This window comes from Cyprinus carpio, chromosome B5 (assembly GCF_018340385.1).
Source record: "Cyprinus carpio isolate SPL01 chromosome B5, ASM1834038v1, whole genome shotgun sequence".
NCBI lineage: Eukaryota > Metazoa > Chordata > Actinopteri > Cypriniformes > Cyprinidae > Cyprinus > Cyprinus carpio.
This window is the reverse complement of record NC_056601.1, coordinates 20,911,321-20,928,336: the sequence shown is the minus strand read 5'-3', so window position 1 is coordinate 20,928,336 and position 17,016 is coordinate 20,911,321. Positions and strand designations below refer to the sequence as shown.

Below are 17,016 nucleotides of genomic sequence, written 5' to 3'. Positions count from 1 at the left end.
CCAACCAGAAACCCATTCTCTGCCTGTTCTCTGTGAATTAAAGCAGTACTTTAAATCTCTACAAAGATGTGATTTGTTGTATTTGACACGTTTACGTTGTTTTTATATGAACTTGAGAAAGGCTGCGTCTGACGAATATGATTGGCTACAGCGGGTCAGACAGACAGCAGCTTCAGCCAATCAGCTGCGGGGACCGAGAGCGCGCAGACCGTCGTGAGGCGGAGGAAGTGGGCAACCGCGGTCACCCTCCATCTTCGATACCACGGTAACGACAGTTTGCTTGAGGGGGAAACTGACAGAAAAAGGTAAATATTGTGTTTTCTGGTCACACGAGGTAGTATGTATGTTCTGTTAGTGACTTAAAATGATATTTGATTCTTTGAGAGTATGCATGTGAGGCGGGTGGATTTTGCGCGCTAATTCCTTGACTCATAGTTCGCTGCAATGCTAAGTGTGCAGACAGTGCATACAACGAAACATGACAATAGATTGTTTTGACACTTAAACGAATGGATTTTGATCTTTGCATGTTGTTCCGTTTGATGTACTAAAGCCTAAATACCCGTCCAAATGAAGTGAAGTTGTTTTTTAGCTGCAAAGACCTCGGCCTCTGTTGTCCTGTTAGCACGCAGGCTAATATTTTAGCGAGTGTGGAGATGATCCGCCGAGCGCGTACAGTAACCAATCAATGCCTCGCGTGTGTTTACTCTGACTGTACAGGCGCACAGTTTGGGATAAACTGCTGAAGGGGTGCATGAATCATGAGCGGGCTGAATGTCAAAAAGCTCAAAGTCAATGAGCTGAAGGAAGAGCTCCAGCGGCGAGGCCTGGACACCCGCGGGCTGAAGGCGGACCTGGCGGACCGATTGCAGGCGGCGCTGGAGGCCGAGGCGGCGGGGTCTGCGCCATCGGACGAGCAGGATCAAGACTGTGAGGCTGGCGGGGAGCCGGGAGAGGGCAATGATTATCAGGAGGAAGGTAATAAGGCTATATTATGAAGCTGCAGTGCAGGCTGTGTTGTTGCGAATGGAGATGTGCTTCACAGAGGTTAGGAGAGATCAGTTATTAGGGTCGCCGTGTGGCAACGTGTCAGGCCACCACAGGGGGACCCCTTCTGATGCAGGATGAAATACAAGAAGCAGCATCTAAGAAGTGCTTTGATTAAAGTGGAAAACTTAAAAATTTTCATTGTAAAACAGAAAAATTCTGGTAGCATAAAAAATATTTCAGTAAGAAATTATTAGATTCTTAAAAGTCATGGCTATTTTGTTGAAATTTCTTCTGTGTGAATTCTCTTAAAATTATTTAATAATAATTAAAATCTTTTTTGAGCACTTTCAGATAACTGAAAAATTTGTTGAAGACAATTTTGCAACAAACATCTGTGTGTGTGTGTGTGTGAGAGAGAGTGAGAGAGTTTTTTTTTTTAGGGATGCTTAGCTTCAAAATAAATATTTTTTTTTTTTTTTTTTTTTTTTTTTTTTATAAAAGCATCTGCTAACTGACTAAATGTAAATGCTTTGCTCATTTCCAGAGTGTTTTTATACATGTTATTAACACTGACCTCACACTAACACTAAACCCAAAAATAAAGTCAAACTATTGCAACTTTGACATTAATGTAGAAAAAAGCCATTTGCAATTTCCTGGCATGGGAAAAACGAATAAAAAAATAAATAAACAAAATTACTTGTCAAATAGAAATGTAATGTTGAATAAACCGTGATATGTTGTTTAGTTATACTCAGCTTTACATTGCTTTTTGTTGTCGTTTTGGAGTTGCTCTTTTTGATTATCTTAAAAAAAAATTACTCAAATACACACACTTGTGTGTGTGTGTGTGTGTGTGTATATATATATATATATATATATATATATATATATATATATATATATATATATATATATATATATATATATATAATTTTTTTTTTTTTTTTGAAAATTGTATTTGAGTAATCATATGACTGGAACAATTTAGTTCTAGGCATTAATGCAACAAAATATGTTTTTTCTGCTTAATTTCTACACAGAATTTGCAGCCAAGGAACAAGATTATGGAGAAGAGGCCAAGGCACAGTTTGATGATGGAAACAGCACAGACCTTTACCAGGGTGGATTTGATGATCAGGGAACCGAGAGTAACGAAGGCAATGAGGACAGCACCGAGACCCCCATACCTGGTTTTGGAACAAGTGATTATTCATCAGATGCAATGCCAGGACAGATGACGGAGCAGTCCTCCTATGACCAGGATGAATGCCAGGAGCCTGAGGCCAAGCAGCCGTATGCTGAGGAACCAGCCAGGCCGCACTCTAAACAGGATGAGGTGAAGCAGGAGTATGAGGAGACTCCTTCACATGCAGAGTCACAGGCTGAGCAGAAGGTCGACGAGCCAGCGTCACGGGAGATCCCAGAAGGAGACGCAAGTCAACACAGACAGCAGGAAGAGTCCGGTAAGTCTGGTCAAGTGTTTAAATAACAATGTAAAAATACACCTGCTGTACCATTAAACTAGCACATAATGCTCTTGATCAAGTCAGACTGTGTGCCATTAGTTAATATTATGCTGAAAAAAACAAGAAAAAATTGTTTTCATAAAGCTGTTAATAGAATCACTGCGTTAAAATGGTCCAACTAGAGAATTCATCACTTGTGGTTTAAGCTTCTTTTTTGTGCAAATTGACTTCAAAGTCAGTTGTAACATAAATTGTGCTCTAGAGTGCTTAGCGCTCAACCTCTTTTTCTGGAGATATTTTTCCCATAGGGATTTTTTCAAAGTCTGTAATCCTTAAACCAAGCCAAACAGCCAAAAGGTGCATCATAACATTACAAACTTTTCTTTTGGAATTTTCTGTACAGTGTCACGGGTAATGTAGTTTTTCACCAAGAACTATATTATTTTACAAACAAATTGAATTAACATGAACAGATGGCTTTAACAAAAGCGCATATAATCAATTAACAACCTTAGAGTTCACAGCAGAGTTATCAGTAATGGTCAAAAATCTATTTGCCCTGTAGAGAAAATGAATGGAGTTTTTACTTGCAGAACTTCTGACTGTTGTGATCTATTACCACATAAATATATTTGATGTAGCTTATGATATATTTATCCAAATCTTTGCAGAGGGTGATGAGGTGAAGACTGAGTATAAGGCCGACGAGGATGTTCCACAGCAGGCCGCTGACTGGGATGCACAGGTCAAATCAGAGGATGATAGGTGCTCGTCATACAGTCGCAAGAGGTCATATGATGATAGTCGAGGATACGGTTACTATGAACATCGTGAGGAAAGGAGGTAAGTTAGGTCTCATTGGATTTACTTTGTTTTGTATTGCTCAATCTCATAGTTCTCTTTGGTTATTATAGGGGAAGGTCACCACAGCCCCCAGCTGAAGAAGAGGAGGAAGACATTGATGATAAACTTGTGGTCATTGACACCTGTGAGTATAATTCAAGAGAGATGTTCTTGTGATGGAGCGGTTTGTATTCGCAGTAGGTGTGTAACAGTACTCAAAAGTTATGGTTTGGTATGTTTTCAGTACAGCAGAGAAAAAAGACAAAGTGCTTACACTTTTGAATGCAAGATATTTTAGTCAGAATTATTTTGCTCCCATTCTACTTCTGTTTGTCTGGTGCATATGTGTGCCTGCACTTGTTCGTTAAAGTATGTAAAATGAAACAGACTTGCTTTCTGTACGGTTACTCCTTTATACAAAATAATTAAATTTTTAATATTATAATTTATACTGTATCTGTACAATACTTGGTCTGGAAAAAAGTGATTCAGAGCATCCTTAATTTTCTCCTAGTCTCAAAATTAAGGAATAGTTTGTTTATTTTAAATGTGCTTGATAGTGTTATATTCACTGTTTTATTCACATTACAGAATGGCTTCTTATTTGTTTGTCTCTAGATAACTGTGACCTGCACTTCAAGGTGGCTCGTGACAGATACAGTGGTTACCCTCTGACCATTGAGGGCTTTGCCTACCTGTGGGCAGGTGCTCGAGCCACTTACGGTGTTACTAAAGGACGTGTGTGCTTTGAAATGAAGGTAACAAAGATGCTATTAAGTGTTTGAAGCCATGTTTGAGTGCCTGAGATAGATCACAGAGATCTTTATTGTCCTGTTCCTTGTTTAGATAAATGAGGAAATTTCAGTAAAGCACCTTCCTTCGTCTGAGCCTGACCCTCATGTGGTGAGAATCGGATGGTCCCTGGATTCTTGCAACACTCAACTCGGTAAATGACCAGACTTACAATAACCTTGCTTTATAGCATTTCTAACCCCTGATGCAATTTTCTTTAGATAGATTAATCAAAATGCTGGATAGACTTTGCTGGAAAGTGAGTTTTTTTTATTTTTATGCTGCATTATCGTTTATGTTCCTTCATGTTACAGGTGAAGAACCCTTTTCGTTTGGCTATGGAGGAACTGGCAAGAAATCCTCCAACTGTAAATTTGAAGACTATGGGGAAAAGTTCAGAGAAAATGATATCATCGGCTGCTATATTGTAATTATGTTTTTCTCTCATACTTCTAGATTAGATTACACACAATGCAGCTTAATATGGGCTCAGAGACTATTATTAACCATATCACTTTTCTTTTTTCCACTTGGATTGTTTTCCATAGGACTTTGACAGCAGTGAGGAAGTAGAAATGACATTCTCCAAGAATGGCAAGGGGCTGGGCCCATGTTTCCATGTCTCTCGAGAGGAACTGGCCGGCCGCGCTCTTTTCCCACATGTATTGGTGAAGAACTGTGCCGTGGAATTCAACTTCGGACAGAGAGAGGAGCCCTTTTTCCCTCAGCCAGAGGGCTTCACCTTCATTCAGGATATTCATCTAGAGGAGAGAGTCAGAGGGACACTGGGACCTGCTACTAAAGCTGATTGCGAGGTTTGATGTGGAAATGAACTTTTAAGAAATATAATAATGTACTGTAATCTAATCAAAAAGGATTTTATAATGAAAGATAATTGTGTTTTTACATTTTCAGCTGTGGCTGAAATGTATGCATCTATAATGTAATTCCATGGAGACTAATAATTTTAACATTTGTTGGAAAGTTATGCCATTATTTAATGTTGTAAAAACTATCTACCTTATTAGACTGGACAATTAATTCTTGTCAACAAAACCTCATCTGTGTAAATCAGCTATGTAAATATAGCATTGTAATGTTTAATACATAACAGTAAACCAAATGTTTACCTTTTAAAAGACATGTACGTGAACAGTGGAAAGAAGATATTGGTGATACCTAGCTTGTAAAATGTTGACTCCATATTTTCTTCTTAGATCCTGATGATGGTTGGTCTGCCTGGTAGTGGAAAAACCACCTGGGCCATAAAACATGCTGTAGAAAACCCTGACAAGAAGTACAACATCCTGGGCACAAATGCAATCATGGAGAAGATGAAGGTATGTCTGCTGAATATAATCTCTGTTATTATGGCAGCTGTGCATGGTCAAGTCCTCTTGAAAAGTTAGGTCCTCTTTAAAGTCCATGTGAACTGGAAGTAGCTAGCAACTTTGCTTCAGTAATATTGGAATATTGAATAGAGGATATTCTGTTAAGGTTTCATTTTAGCACACCTCCTCAGCATCCCTCGCTCACAGCAAACTATGTGTTGGTTTAGGATAGAGTGGGTAAGGATATTCTCCCCCCAAAAAAGGTTATTCTATCTTTTTTTTTTTCCCCTGTGCGTTAACTTGTACAGATTAGTTATTACCTGAAGACTAGCAATGTGAGCTAACAAAATAAATAGTAGGGCCTTTCGCACCGCTTTAGTTCCAGAACTAAATGTACAGTACTAAAGTACTGGGATTATTTTGTGTGAACTGTTTCCCAGTACCATTTAAAGGGTTGCATTCGCACCGAGAGCATGTACTAGGACGTGACGTAAGCCGGTCGACAGCATTTTCACTTGTGTATGGCTTTCAACAACGTTAACAAATGAAGAACAACGTTAACAACAGAAGGATGGAGGACGCTGTCATCAGAGTTGTGTTTTTGTTGTGTCTCACGGGTTTCACAGTAATGGACATGGAATGTCAACCTATATGTAAAGCGATTGAAAGAACGCAAAGGAGGACTAAGAATCTCCAACGACAACTGGCAGTGCTATATCTGCTACATGTGTCTGCACTTTGGCGTCCGTCCATCTATCGCTGTTCATCATACTTGCAAAATAAGTTGACACAATGTTTACAGTATGTTAAACAGCGTTTTAAATCATGGCGGGTGAGGGCGTTTTCGAACGCGTCTGGCCAGTCAGTGTCTACTTACATAATGGGTAGTACCAGTTGTGCTGGTTAGACCCTGCTTCGGAGTAGAAGCTAATTTGGTTCTCAAAAAAGGCAGTCCGGTACTAAAATCGCACCCAGTTCAAAAACACCCAAAAGTGGGTAGTTCCACAGTTAGTTCTGGTACTATGAAAAGGTTCCTGTGGTTCAAAAGGCCCTAATGTCAATTTTGATTTCATACAGGCTTTAAAGAACCACCGCTACAGCCATACACATTTAGGCAGACGTCTTGGCAATGGATGGGCAACTCTGGCCCTTGAGATCCACTGTCCTTTGAAATGTAACTTCTATCTAATCAAAAACAACCGCCTGTAATTTTCTAATAATCTTCCAGACCTTGATTAGCTGGTTTTAACATGGTCTGCAGGATTGCGGAACTCAAGAGCCAAAGTTGCCTACCTCTGGTTAAAACTAGTGGTTGACCGATATTAGCAGTTAATATCAGAAGCTGTTATTAAAATTCACAAATTGCACTTTAGATGTACTATTATAAGAGAGTCATTTTTTTAAATTATTTATATTCAAGAAATTTTTAATCATTTGACACTGAATTAAAGAATAAATGTGTAAAATAAACATACTTATACTTTAGATTATATAGTATTTTTCACAAATAAATAAATATTAAATAAAAAATATAATTAGAAAGGAAGTAAACACTAACCAGCAGGGCACTCAGAATTCTGGGGAGTTTGTGTGCATTGGGAATCATATTTTTCAAATAAAGCAAGGGTAACACTCATTTTACATACAGCAAAATGACATGAATATGACAGTGGGCAAATTTCATAAAGCATAATTTGAAATCATGAGTTTAAAGTTTCAAGCATTCAATTCACACGGACCGACCGTCACACAGAGAACACGCGATCATGCTGGATAAATAAAAATAAAAGTCCGGCCTTGAACACATCGGCCAAGCAGAAAAACTTATCGGCTGAAGCCGATATTTTAAAAGAAATGCCAAATATCGGCCGATATATCAGCGTTGACGATATATCGGTTGACCACTAGTTAAGACCAATAACTCATCTAGTTGTTCAGGCCATCCACCAATGAATCGTTTTGAAAATATGTAGTTATTCCAATCAAAGTCTATACACTAAAGTTTTATTGCTCTGTTTCCATCAGGTCATGGGACTTCGTCGTCAGCGCAACTATGCCGGACGGTGGGACATACTTATTCAGCAGGCCACGCAGTGTCTCAACAGGCTCATCCAGATTGCTGCCCGCAAGAAGCGCAACTACATCCTGGATCAGGTACTGCTGTACTTGCCTTCCTTTGCGCTGTCCTCACAGCTAAAACCCTTCCCCTTCCTTCTCAACCCTCCCCCCAAAAAAAAGCACATCCACTGCTGCTCACTGATGCACATGTTCATTAATGCACTTCTGTTCTCTCTGTAGCATTGGTTAGCCTATTGTGCTTCTGAAGACTTGTTTTTTCCAGTCCTTTTTCTTTGTCCTGAACATGTTGCTGAATTATGATTTGTTTTGTTTTGCTTAAACATTTAAAAAAAAAAAAACAATCAGGGAGAGAATGCAGTATAGTATGTTGCAGTGAATATTTTTGACTTTATGTATTGCCTTGTTGTAAAGAGATCTTTGCCACACTGTACAAGTAGTCCATGACATTAGTAAGATGTTGAAAAACAAGTAATCACTGCCTGGTGAGTAAGAAAACGCCTTCTGTTGCTATGGTAACTGTAAAGAAAACAAGAGAATTTTCATTAGATAAACTTGGAACTTTACATGAATGTTGTGTTTAAAAATGAATGGCAGGTAAGTGGAAAAACTAACCTGCTTGAAGTTTACAGGTGGACAGTTCCAGAGGTTGCAAGGTAGGTAAGGTCAAAGGACATGCTAATGGGCCCTAAGGAGTCAGTGAGTATGAACAGGTTGGTACTAAATGTTTGTCCGTGTCAGGCACGCTGGCCTTTTGAACAATGGGGAAGTGAAGGTAAGGAAGGGGACCCAGGCATTATTTACGTTCTTCAGAAGTTTGAGATAAAGGACTTTATAAAGTCAGGACAATATGTACCAGCAGATAATGTGTTAAAATCTCACTCACTGATGTTTGGAAGTGATTGATGCAAGTACATTTTGAGCATGACCAACAGTTTGGTTAGTTTGAGAGAAAACACCTCCATTATGAAGCTGTCATATTAGAATTTAATTTCATGTAATTTCTTGTAACTTGGATATTTGAAAGTATTTTATAGGAATACACCAGTTCTCTGTAACATGTAAGAGAACGGCTTCTGTTAATACTGCTAGTTTGAGGGAAGCAGAAAGGGTCCCCTGTACAATGTCAGTCATTCACAAACTCCCTTGTGTTGGTCTCTTCCTAATTCACGGTAAGTCAGTTGGGGTTGTGAGAGACAACCGCTAGTCATTCCAGAGCAGTAACTATAGACATGAAAGAAAAAAAAACTCTCTCACTTTCATCGTTGCAGGAATCCAATTCCCCTCCTACGGAACGCAAAGCCGTAACAAAAGCAAATAATAAACAGCTTCTACTTCTTTCTTGTCACCATTGCTAGACAAATGTATATGGATCAGCCCAGAGACGAAAAATGCGTCCTTTTGAAGGTTTTCAACGCAAGGCTATTGTAATTTGTCCCACGGATGAGGATTTAAAAGAGCGAACGTTAAAGCGAACTGATGAGGAAGGGAAGGATGTTCCCGATCATGCTGTGTTAGAAATGAAAGGTAGGAATGCCACGGATAACCAAAACAAATGTTCAAAACTACACACCAGATCTGCTTTTGCCTTTTTTTTTTTTTTGTTTGTTTGTTTCTTTATTTTAAGACTTGGAAGAACCCACCCGTCCCTCCTTCTGTTAAACCTTTTTGCCAGAAAAAAGAAAAAGAAAGAGCTCCTCTCTCCTTTAAAAGAGCTCCTCTCACCTTTTTTTCATCTCTTCCTGCCCTGTTAACCATATTTTCTTACATTGTCTCTCATGCCATTCCTCACCACTGCAAACCAGCTCAGATAATCAGGATTGAGGATAAGGATTGCTGCAATTGGCTCTGGCTCTCCAATTCACTTCAGCAACCGAGCAGTTTGTATAAGCTGTATTATTAAACGTTGAATAAATTTAAGGACGGCTGTCCTCAGCTAGGTACTTCTTAATTTAATCATAACGCTCTTTTTCTGGCAACTGTTTTTAGTTAAATTTTCATTCCCTAAGACCCCCCCTACATTGTCCTCATATTTCAACTCTGGGACAAGTGTTTTCTTACACAGCTAAGGCAACGTTTGTCCTAGAGCATGTTAACTTTATCACCACATGCTCTAGTTCTCTCTCTCTTACTCTCTCTGTCCACTTGTTCTGTCCCCTCCCCTGTATTTTTGCTGTCACCATTGTATGGTGCTGATAATGATTCTCTTTGTCTTTTGCCGGCGCGGCTGTTCTGTCCCTCATTGCGTGCCTCTGCTCCCGCAGCAAACTTTGTGCTGCCCGATGTCGGCGAGTTCCTGGACGATGTGACATTCGTAGAGCTTCAGCGGGAAGAAGCCGACGCTCTCATCAAGCAGTACAACGAAGAAGGCCGTAAAGCTGGCCCTCCTCCAGAGAAGCGCTTTGATAACCGACAGGGTGGTTTCCGCGGCCGTAGTAACTTCCAGCGCTATGACAGTCGCGGTGGACCTCAGGGTGGCAGAGGTGGCTACCAGAACCGGGGCGGCTCTGGAGGGGGAGGCTACCGAGGAGGTAAGAGTTTTGTGCTTTTCAGATTTGGGGACAGTAAATTATTATTTTTTATTATTCATTTATGTATGTATTTATTTAGCTTGGACACATTAAAAGTGACAGTAAAGACATTTATAAAGTTATAAAAAATATATATATTTTAAATAAAGGATGAATGTTCTATTTATGAAGGAATCCTGAAAAAAAGTAAATAAATTAATTAAAAAGCTTTTGAAAGCTGCGTCTATTAGCAGATCCATAATATATCTGCACATAAACTGATCCGCTGATAGAAGCGGCTTTCTTTTTAGCCAATCACAGTTATATCTGTTGAGATTACACAGAGAGAACACTATGGTAAATCAGTGGTGTTTAAGAATCTGCTCAATAGCGCACACATGTAAGTCTGTACTTTTGACAACACTAGTATTGGCCGATTTATTTAAACAGTATAATGGGATAATATTGTTTTTTTGTTGTGGATTTTTTAAGATATTATGGTGGTAATTTTATAGTGTTTTTGAGTCTAATATATATTTTTTTTTGCGTTTTGTTCTGCATTGATGGTTAGATTCTGCCTACAAGTTGTTGATAATCAGTCAATTAATTCATTAGGATACAACCGTGGAGGCTACAGCCAGAATCGCTGGGGGAATAACCACAGGGATGGAGGCTCTGGAGGCCGTGGTGGATACAGCCGCAACCAGCAGTCTGGAGGCAGTTACAACCACAACCGCCAGGTCTCCTACAACAAGAGTGGCTCTGGATCATCTGGAGGCTACAGCCAGTCACAGGTATAAAGACATGGCTTACATTCTCTAAGTTAGCTTTTGAATCTAACAGGACATGAAGTCATTGCTTGCATCCTATTTTAATGTTTTATTTTTTGTAGCCTCAGTCGTACAATCAAGGCTATAACCAGGGCTACAACCAGAGCAACTACAACCAAGGGTACAACTACGGCAACTACAGTCAATACCCAGGATACAACCAGAGCTACAGTCAAACTCCAGCACCCACTGGACAGACCTACAACCAGCAGCAGCAGAGCTACAATCAACAGTACCAGCAGGTGAGAGAGTCTGTGGAAGAAACTGCACAGTCACCAGGGCCAGGAATCCACTCTTCCATTAGGGGGCATTATACATTTAACTATATTTCAGATATGTAAATTTATTGCATTACCTAACATGCCAAGAACCTTTATGAATTTTTTTTTTTTTTATGCATTAGAAAATTAGTTATTTTAGTAAACAGTTATTCATACTAGGAATACATTATATACAAGCAAAGAACATTTCTCATCACTGAAGCGATTCCAAAGTTATACATTCTTGCAAAAACTGTTATATATGGTTATATATATATCGTTATATCACTCAAGCGGTCTCGTACTTGGTTTGTATTTGCACTTTGTTGTTTATGATGAGAGAATTCATGAGTGCAGAGACTCCTAAAAAGAAATCCAATGCAAAGTGAGCAGATCTAGATGTAATGCCACAATCAACACTTTTCACATTTTAACCTTAAATAGTGACAGCTGTAATGGATTTAGTTTAGGAATTTTTTGCATGCATGTATTTTTATACACTGTATCTTACTTCCCCCAGTATGCTCAGCAGTGGCAGCAGTACTACCAGAACCAGAGCCAGTGGAACCAGTACTATAACCAATACGGCAGTTATGGCAACTATAACCAGCAGGGCACCCAAGGCAGCCAGGGCGCCCAGGGAACACAGTAGTAGCATCGCAGCAGTTTCAGACGACCCATTCCCTAAGCAGCATTCCTCATGCCTTTTTTGTGCTCCTTCTCTTACCCAGTCTTACCCTTTTTTTGCCTGCTCTCTGTATTTATGCCAACCTTAAAGGTAACCACATTTCGGTGGCCCTCCATTGCTCTGTTTGAGTTTTGGTGAGAAGTATCCCTTTTTTTGCTCTTCTGCTACATATTTGTTTACATAAAGCTTGATCTTTTTTTCCTTCTGTATACTTGTAGATGAGAGGTTCGACATTTGATTTTAGTAATGTGTGGTTTAGTCCGCTGCAAACAGCTCACACTATGATGTGCTTGAATGTTTCAAAATAGAGCAGGAGGAATTTGAGAGCTTTGCACGCTTAGATTTACATCTGATGTATAGAGCGAAAGAGAGGCGAGGTGTTTCTGTGTTCCAATAGTTTTACCACTGATTTTATTTTATTTTGTAAGATTAAAGAACCACATTTTGCGGTAGATGGTTATGGGTGTTGTTCTGTGTATGATCACATGCCTGTATGTATACATCGATGTAAGACCATGTAACACTTTTGTCTAGGTACATCATATTGGAAATTTTAATAACCTAAATCTTGAATAACACTTTTCTGATGTCTCAAGCCTGTGAAGGTTATCATTTTCCTTTTTATATACCATTTTTAAAATGACTCTGATTGGTCTGATGCACATCTACTCCCAGATTGCAGATTAGTAATGATCCGAATTAGTTCCTTGTGTGGATGTTTTTACCTTGTGTCTTGTCTGTAAAGCAGTATCTGCATATGGTTTTGTGTCAAATCAAAACACATTATTTTGTATTTGAGAATATAATCAGACGAACCATCCTGTTGTTCTGTGTTCTTGTTTAAATTAAGAATATGTGAAAGATTAAATATTAATTTTTAATTTGTTGGCCATTAAGTTGAGACAAAGGGTCAGCCATTTTATTCCAAAAATGTTTACATTTTATTTCCACTATTATTTCCTCCACAAAATCCTAACAAACAAAATGCAGTTTGTGATGATGCAAATAATATTGTTGAAATTTTTTTAACATTTAAAAAGGTGGCAAAATTAACGATTCCCATTTGATGCATATGTTTCAACATTTGGGACATGTTTAATATACTAACCAACGTAACTAGGCAGAATGTGAGGAAAAAATACAAAAACGCAGAGTTGTGGGTGTGTCAGTGAGAAGACATGTCGGCTGCAATATAGATTTGCAGTGCTGGTAAATATGTTGAAATGAATAAAATTATTTTTTTGTCATGTACAATAAAACTATAAGTTACATATACAAAATAGTATATTATTGTATAATTACCATAGAGTATACAATGATTCAGTTTACATCACCTTCATCAATTGAATAAAAAAAGCAAAAACAATAATGCACATTCTTTATTTATCAGTTTGTAGATGTTGTAGAGTTAAAAAAAAAAGGTTAGATTTATTTAGAAAAGTTAAATCGAAATCTTGTTCTGACCAAAGTGACTTTAACGCAGCTGACGTGATTACGACTCTTAAATACGAACTTTTTTAGTTCCATCTCATACAAGTACAAGGCAGATATAAGGCAATGTTGTACAGTTTAAAGCATGTAAGACAGAATAACAACAGCAACAACAAAATTTTTTATAAAAAACAACAATAAAATTTAATACATTTTAAAAATTACTTTAGCCACGGAAAGAAGGAGGAACACACACACACACACATATATATATATATATATATATATATATATATAATAGGGCAGTTACATTCATTTGAAAAGCTTTAGAATTTTTATTTTTATAAGTTTCTTATTTGGTGATCTCATTAGAAAGGGTTTCAAAATATATTTTAAGATCAGTGTTACAAAAGGTAATATATGATGGTTTCTTTTGAATTATTTTGACTTATTAATATAAAACTTTGCTAAGATAATCAGCAGATTAATGATGCAATTTTTGTTTATCAAAAAAATATAGGTTTTGAAAGCAAAGTAAAATGTGAGGTTCTAAATTAAGGGCTTTGTTTAATTTTTTTATGTTTTAAAGTCAACACAAAATTAAATTGAAAAAAGGCAATAGAAAAATAAAAGTTCAATATCTTCAACTGATATGTTACAAACGGTACATTTATCACAAACACTGAATATATCTGCTAACGGCTACATTTACAGGATAACGTGTGAATAAAAACTGTTTATTAAATAAATTAATTATTAAATAAAATAAATAAATAATAAATATTAAATATTTGTCAAAAAAGCCGAGACCATTTACAAAAAGTTGGGGATTTTGTAGGGATGTATTATTAATATTTACATCTGAGAATTTGGTTAAAATTATTATGCCACTGGGAATAGCCTTAATTACTTAAATTATTTTTCATTTACCAAAATAAAATTGCTATAAAATATGTGTATAATTGCCCATTCTTGTCAATAATTCAATCCCAATTTTTTAAAAAAGTTATTAATGGTATTCAAAGCCAGAGGTACGTCAGAACTATCACCAAGAAAAACTGTTGTCATCAGCAAGATACCATATTTTAAATTGTCTTTCATTAATTTCAATACCTTTGAAGGAATGTTGATTATTATGCTTACTTAAAACTTGAGCTACTACCAAGAAAAGGAATGCAGAAATTGGACAACCTTGTCGGATTGCCCGATTTATTTCAAATCACGAACTTCCCAGGAGGAATTAATGCACCATCTGTTACCCAACCCCTCCTGCTTTTGTGATGTGTACAGGTGTACCTCGCGTCTGAGTTAAAGACGCTTCAACCTAGATTGATAACACTGCTTCAAAACGTCCTGCTCTGGTATTTTCAAGATAGTGTCTGCTTTTTGAAGAAGGCCACGAACGAGATGGGTTTGCTTGTCGAATTAAGGGTAGGATAGGCAACATATATAGCGCTATATATAATTTTTAACGGTACTAAAACGAGGATGTGAGGGACAGATGTTGGTGCATTCAATGAAAAAAAAAAAACTTTGTTAGAGTTGCGTGATCCACAACATTATTACAGTGCGTGCTACTCGCATTCATTCATTCTCATTTTCATCCACTTTAAAATCAATATGGCATGCATCTAAACTTACTCGTCTACACTGATTGAAAGTCTTTTCCAATCCTGTTAGCAATCAATAATTAAAGTGCTGTTTTGTCCAATCATTGCATGCGGTCCGTATGCATCGATAAAAAAAAAAGAAGTGCGCTGACTCTGAGAGAAACTGCCACTGTATAGATGTATTTAATTTTTTCCAACAACATATCCAATATAAATCAGCAATTTAATGCAGATTACCAGCTTGGAAGGGGAGCTGGTTATGGGTCGCATCACATCACTGTTTATTCTTCCCATTTTCTGACAAAAGAAATAGAAAATTATATAAATTATATCAGTTTTATTGAGAATTTGTCTGTTTTAAAAGACAGTATTTAGTAGGAGAGAATATTACAAACAAATGTAGAAGGTTGACAGGCAGAATGCAAATATGACGCAATGGCATCATGAATATGCAAATTAGTGTATGACATTATCAAGTGACATTTAGCAAGTTTTTGAGCCATTTTCCATTAAAAGAAGTTTTTTACACCTTTATTTATATAGCGCTTTAAACAATACAGATTGTGTCGAAACAGCTTTACAGTATCAAATAGTGTGTCAATAATGCAAAAAGGACAATAGTAAAAACCAAATTTTCAGATGTCATCATCCAGCTCAGTTCAGTTTAAATAGTGCAATCAAGTCAACGATATTGCTGGAAATGAAGTGTCCCCAACTAAGCAAGCCAGAGGCGACAGCGGCAAAGAAACAAAACTCCATCGGTGACAGAATGGAGAAAAAACCTTGGGAGAAACCAGGCTCAGTCGGGGGGCCAGTTCTCCTCTGACCAGACGAAACCAGCAGTTCAATTCTGTAGAGGTCATCTCTAGGTGCTGATCCACCATCTGGGCTGGATACGTACTGAATCTGGTGGCTACGTTGACCTTGGAATAAGAAAGAAACAGACTAATATTAGCGTAGATGCCATCTTCTTATGATGTAACAAGTACATCGGGGGTTATGGGAAGTGTTCCTGGTTCTGGTTGACCAAATAAATGCAGCCTAACAATCCTTTAAAGGATTTAAATATTAGAAACTTGTTAGTGTGTTATGTATAAGCCAGGTTAAAGAGATGGATCTTTAATCTAGATTTAAACTGACTAAGTGTGTCTGCCTCCCGAATAATGTTAGGTAGATTATTCCAGAATTTGGGCGCTAAATAGGAAAAGGATCTGCCGCCTGCAGTTGATTTTGATATTCTAGGTATTATCAAATTGCCAGAGTTTTGAGAATGGAGCGGACGTGGAGGACTACAATACGATAAGAGCTTGCTCAAGTACTGAGGTGCTAAACCATTCAGGGCTTTCTTTCTAAGTAATTAGCAGGATTTTAAAATCTATATGATGTTTAATGGGGTTACTCCACCCCAAAATGAAAATTTTGTCATTAATCACTTATACCCATGTTGTTATTAAAAAGTAGTAGATTTTTTGTTTGTCTTTGGAACACAGTTTAAGATATTTTGGATGAAAACCAGGAAGCTTGTGACTGTCCCATAGACTGCCAAGTAAATTACACTGTCATATAAATGAGTTCTCTAGCCTATGAACAGATGAGCGGTGTAAACACAACACATTTCCTTTCTGAAAACAACAAAGCTGAGCTTATCCAAAGAGTGAGAAATGTTGATGTCATTTTAGATCACCTTGGTGACATCTTATTGACAACTTATTGTTCACAAACAGGTAAATAAAATCAGAGCAATGGGAACATCTCAGGAAAAAATGAGGAATATCTCTGAGATCATAGAAGGACAAGGTCTTTCATCAGAATGGAAGTTTTTTAACTTGCTTTAGAAGTTAGAACCAGTTCTTATGAAAGATATGATTACAAATAACTAAGGCCACTAATGCACGTGAGATGAACAATAGAAAAAAGGCGGAAGAGTATAAATGTTTTTTTTTTTTTTTTTTTAAATCTTTTTATGTTATTGTGTGTGTAATATTGTGTTATTTTGAAGTGTATGTCAGTCTTTTAATATTTTTTGAACTGTACTGCTACTGAAATGTGAAAATGTTTTGGATTGTGATTCGATGGGTTTGTCTAATTTATGATCACCTGTAAGGTAAATAACAGAAGTAGAAGTGACATTTAGAAATCACTATCTTTTATTTCCTATTTCACTTCAGTATAAAGAGGTGCTGTAC

At 37.4% G+C, this 17,016-nt stretch overlaps 1 protein-coding gene across 2 annotated transcripts; it reads left to right on the top strand.

The window, feature by feature from the left end:
• Window positions 1-157: 157 nt before the first annotated feature.
• On the top strand, window positions 158-12,607 carry LOC109090744 (heterogeneous nuclear ribonucleoprotein U-like protein 1). 2 transcript variants are annotated; one of them, XM_042724875.1, is made up of 16 exons: window positions 158-305; window positions 721-978; window positions 2,043-2,456; window positions 3,131-3,302; window positions 3,374-3,447; window positions 3,921-4,060; window positions 4,149-4,248; window positions 4,409-4,521; window positions 4,643-4,909; window positions 5,312-5,434; window positions 7,451-7,579; window positions 8,860-9,028; window positions 9,766-10,032; window positions 10,627-10,805; window positions 10,904-11,083; window positions 11,622-12,607. In XM_042724875.1, the coding sequence occupies exons 2-16, from the start codon at window positions 762-764 to the stop codon at window positions 11,751-11,753; spliced, it is 2,676 nt and encodes an 891-aa protein (XP_042580809.1). In that variant the 5' UTR covers window positions 158-305; window positions 721-761; the 3' UTR covers window positions 11,754-12,607. The 2 variants fall into 2 exon arrangements, with proteins under 2 accessions (XP_042580809.1, XP_042580807.1); XM_042724873.1 differs by having other exon boundaries at window positions 2,034-2,456.
• Window positions 12,608-17,016: the final 4,409 nt, after the last annotated feature.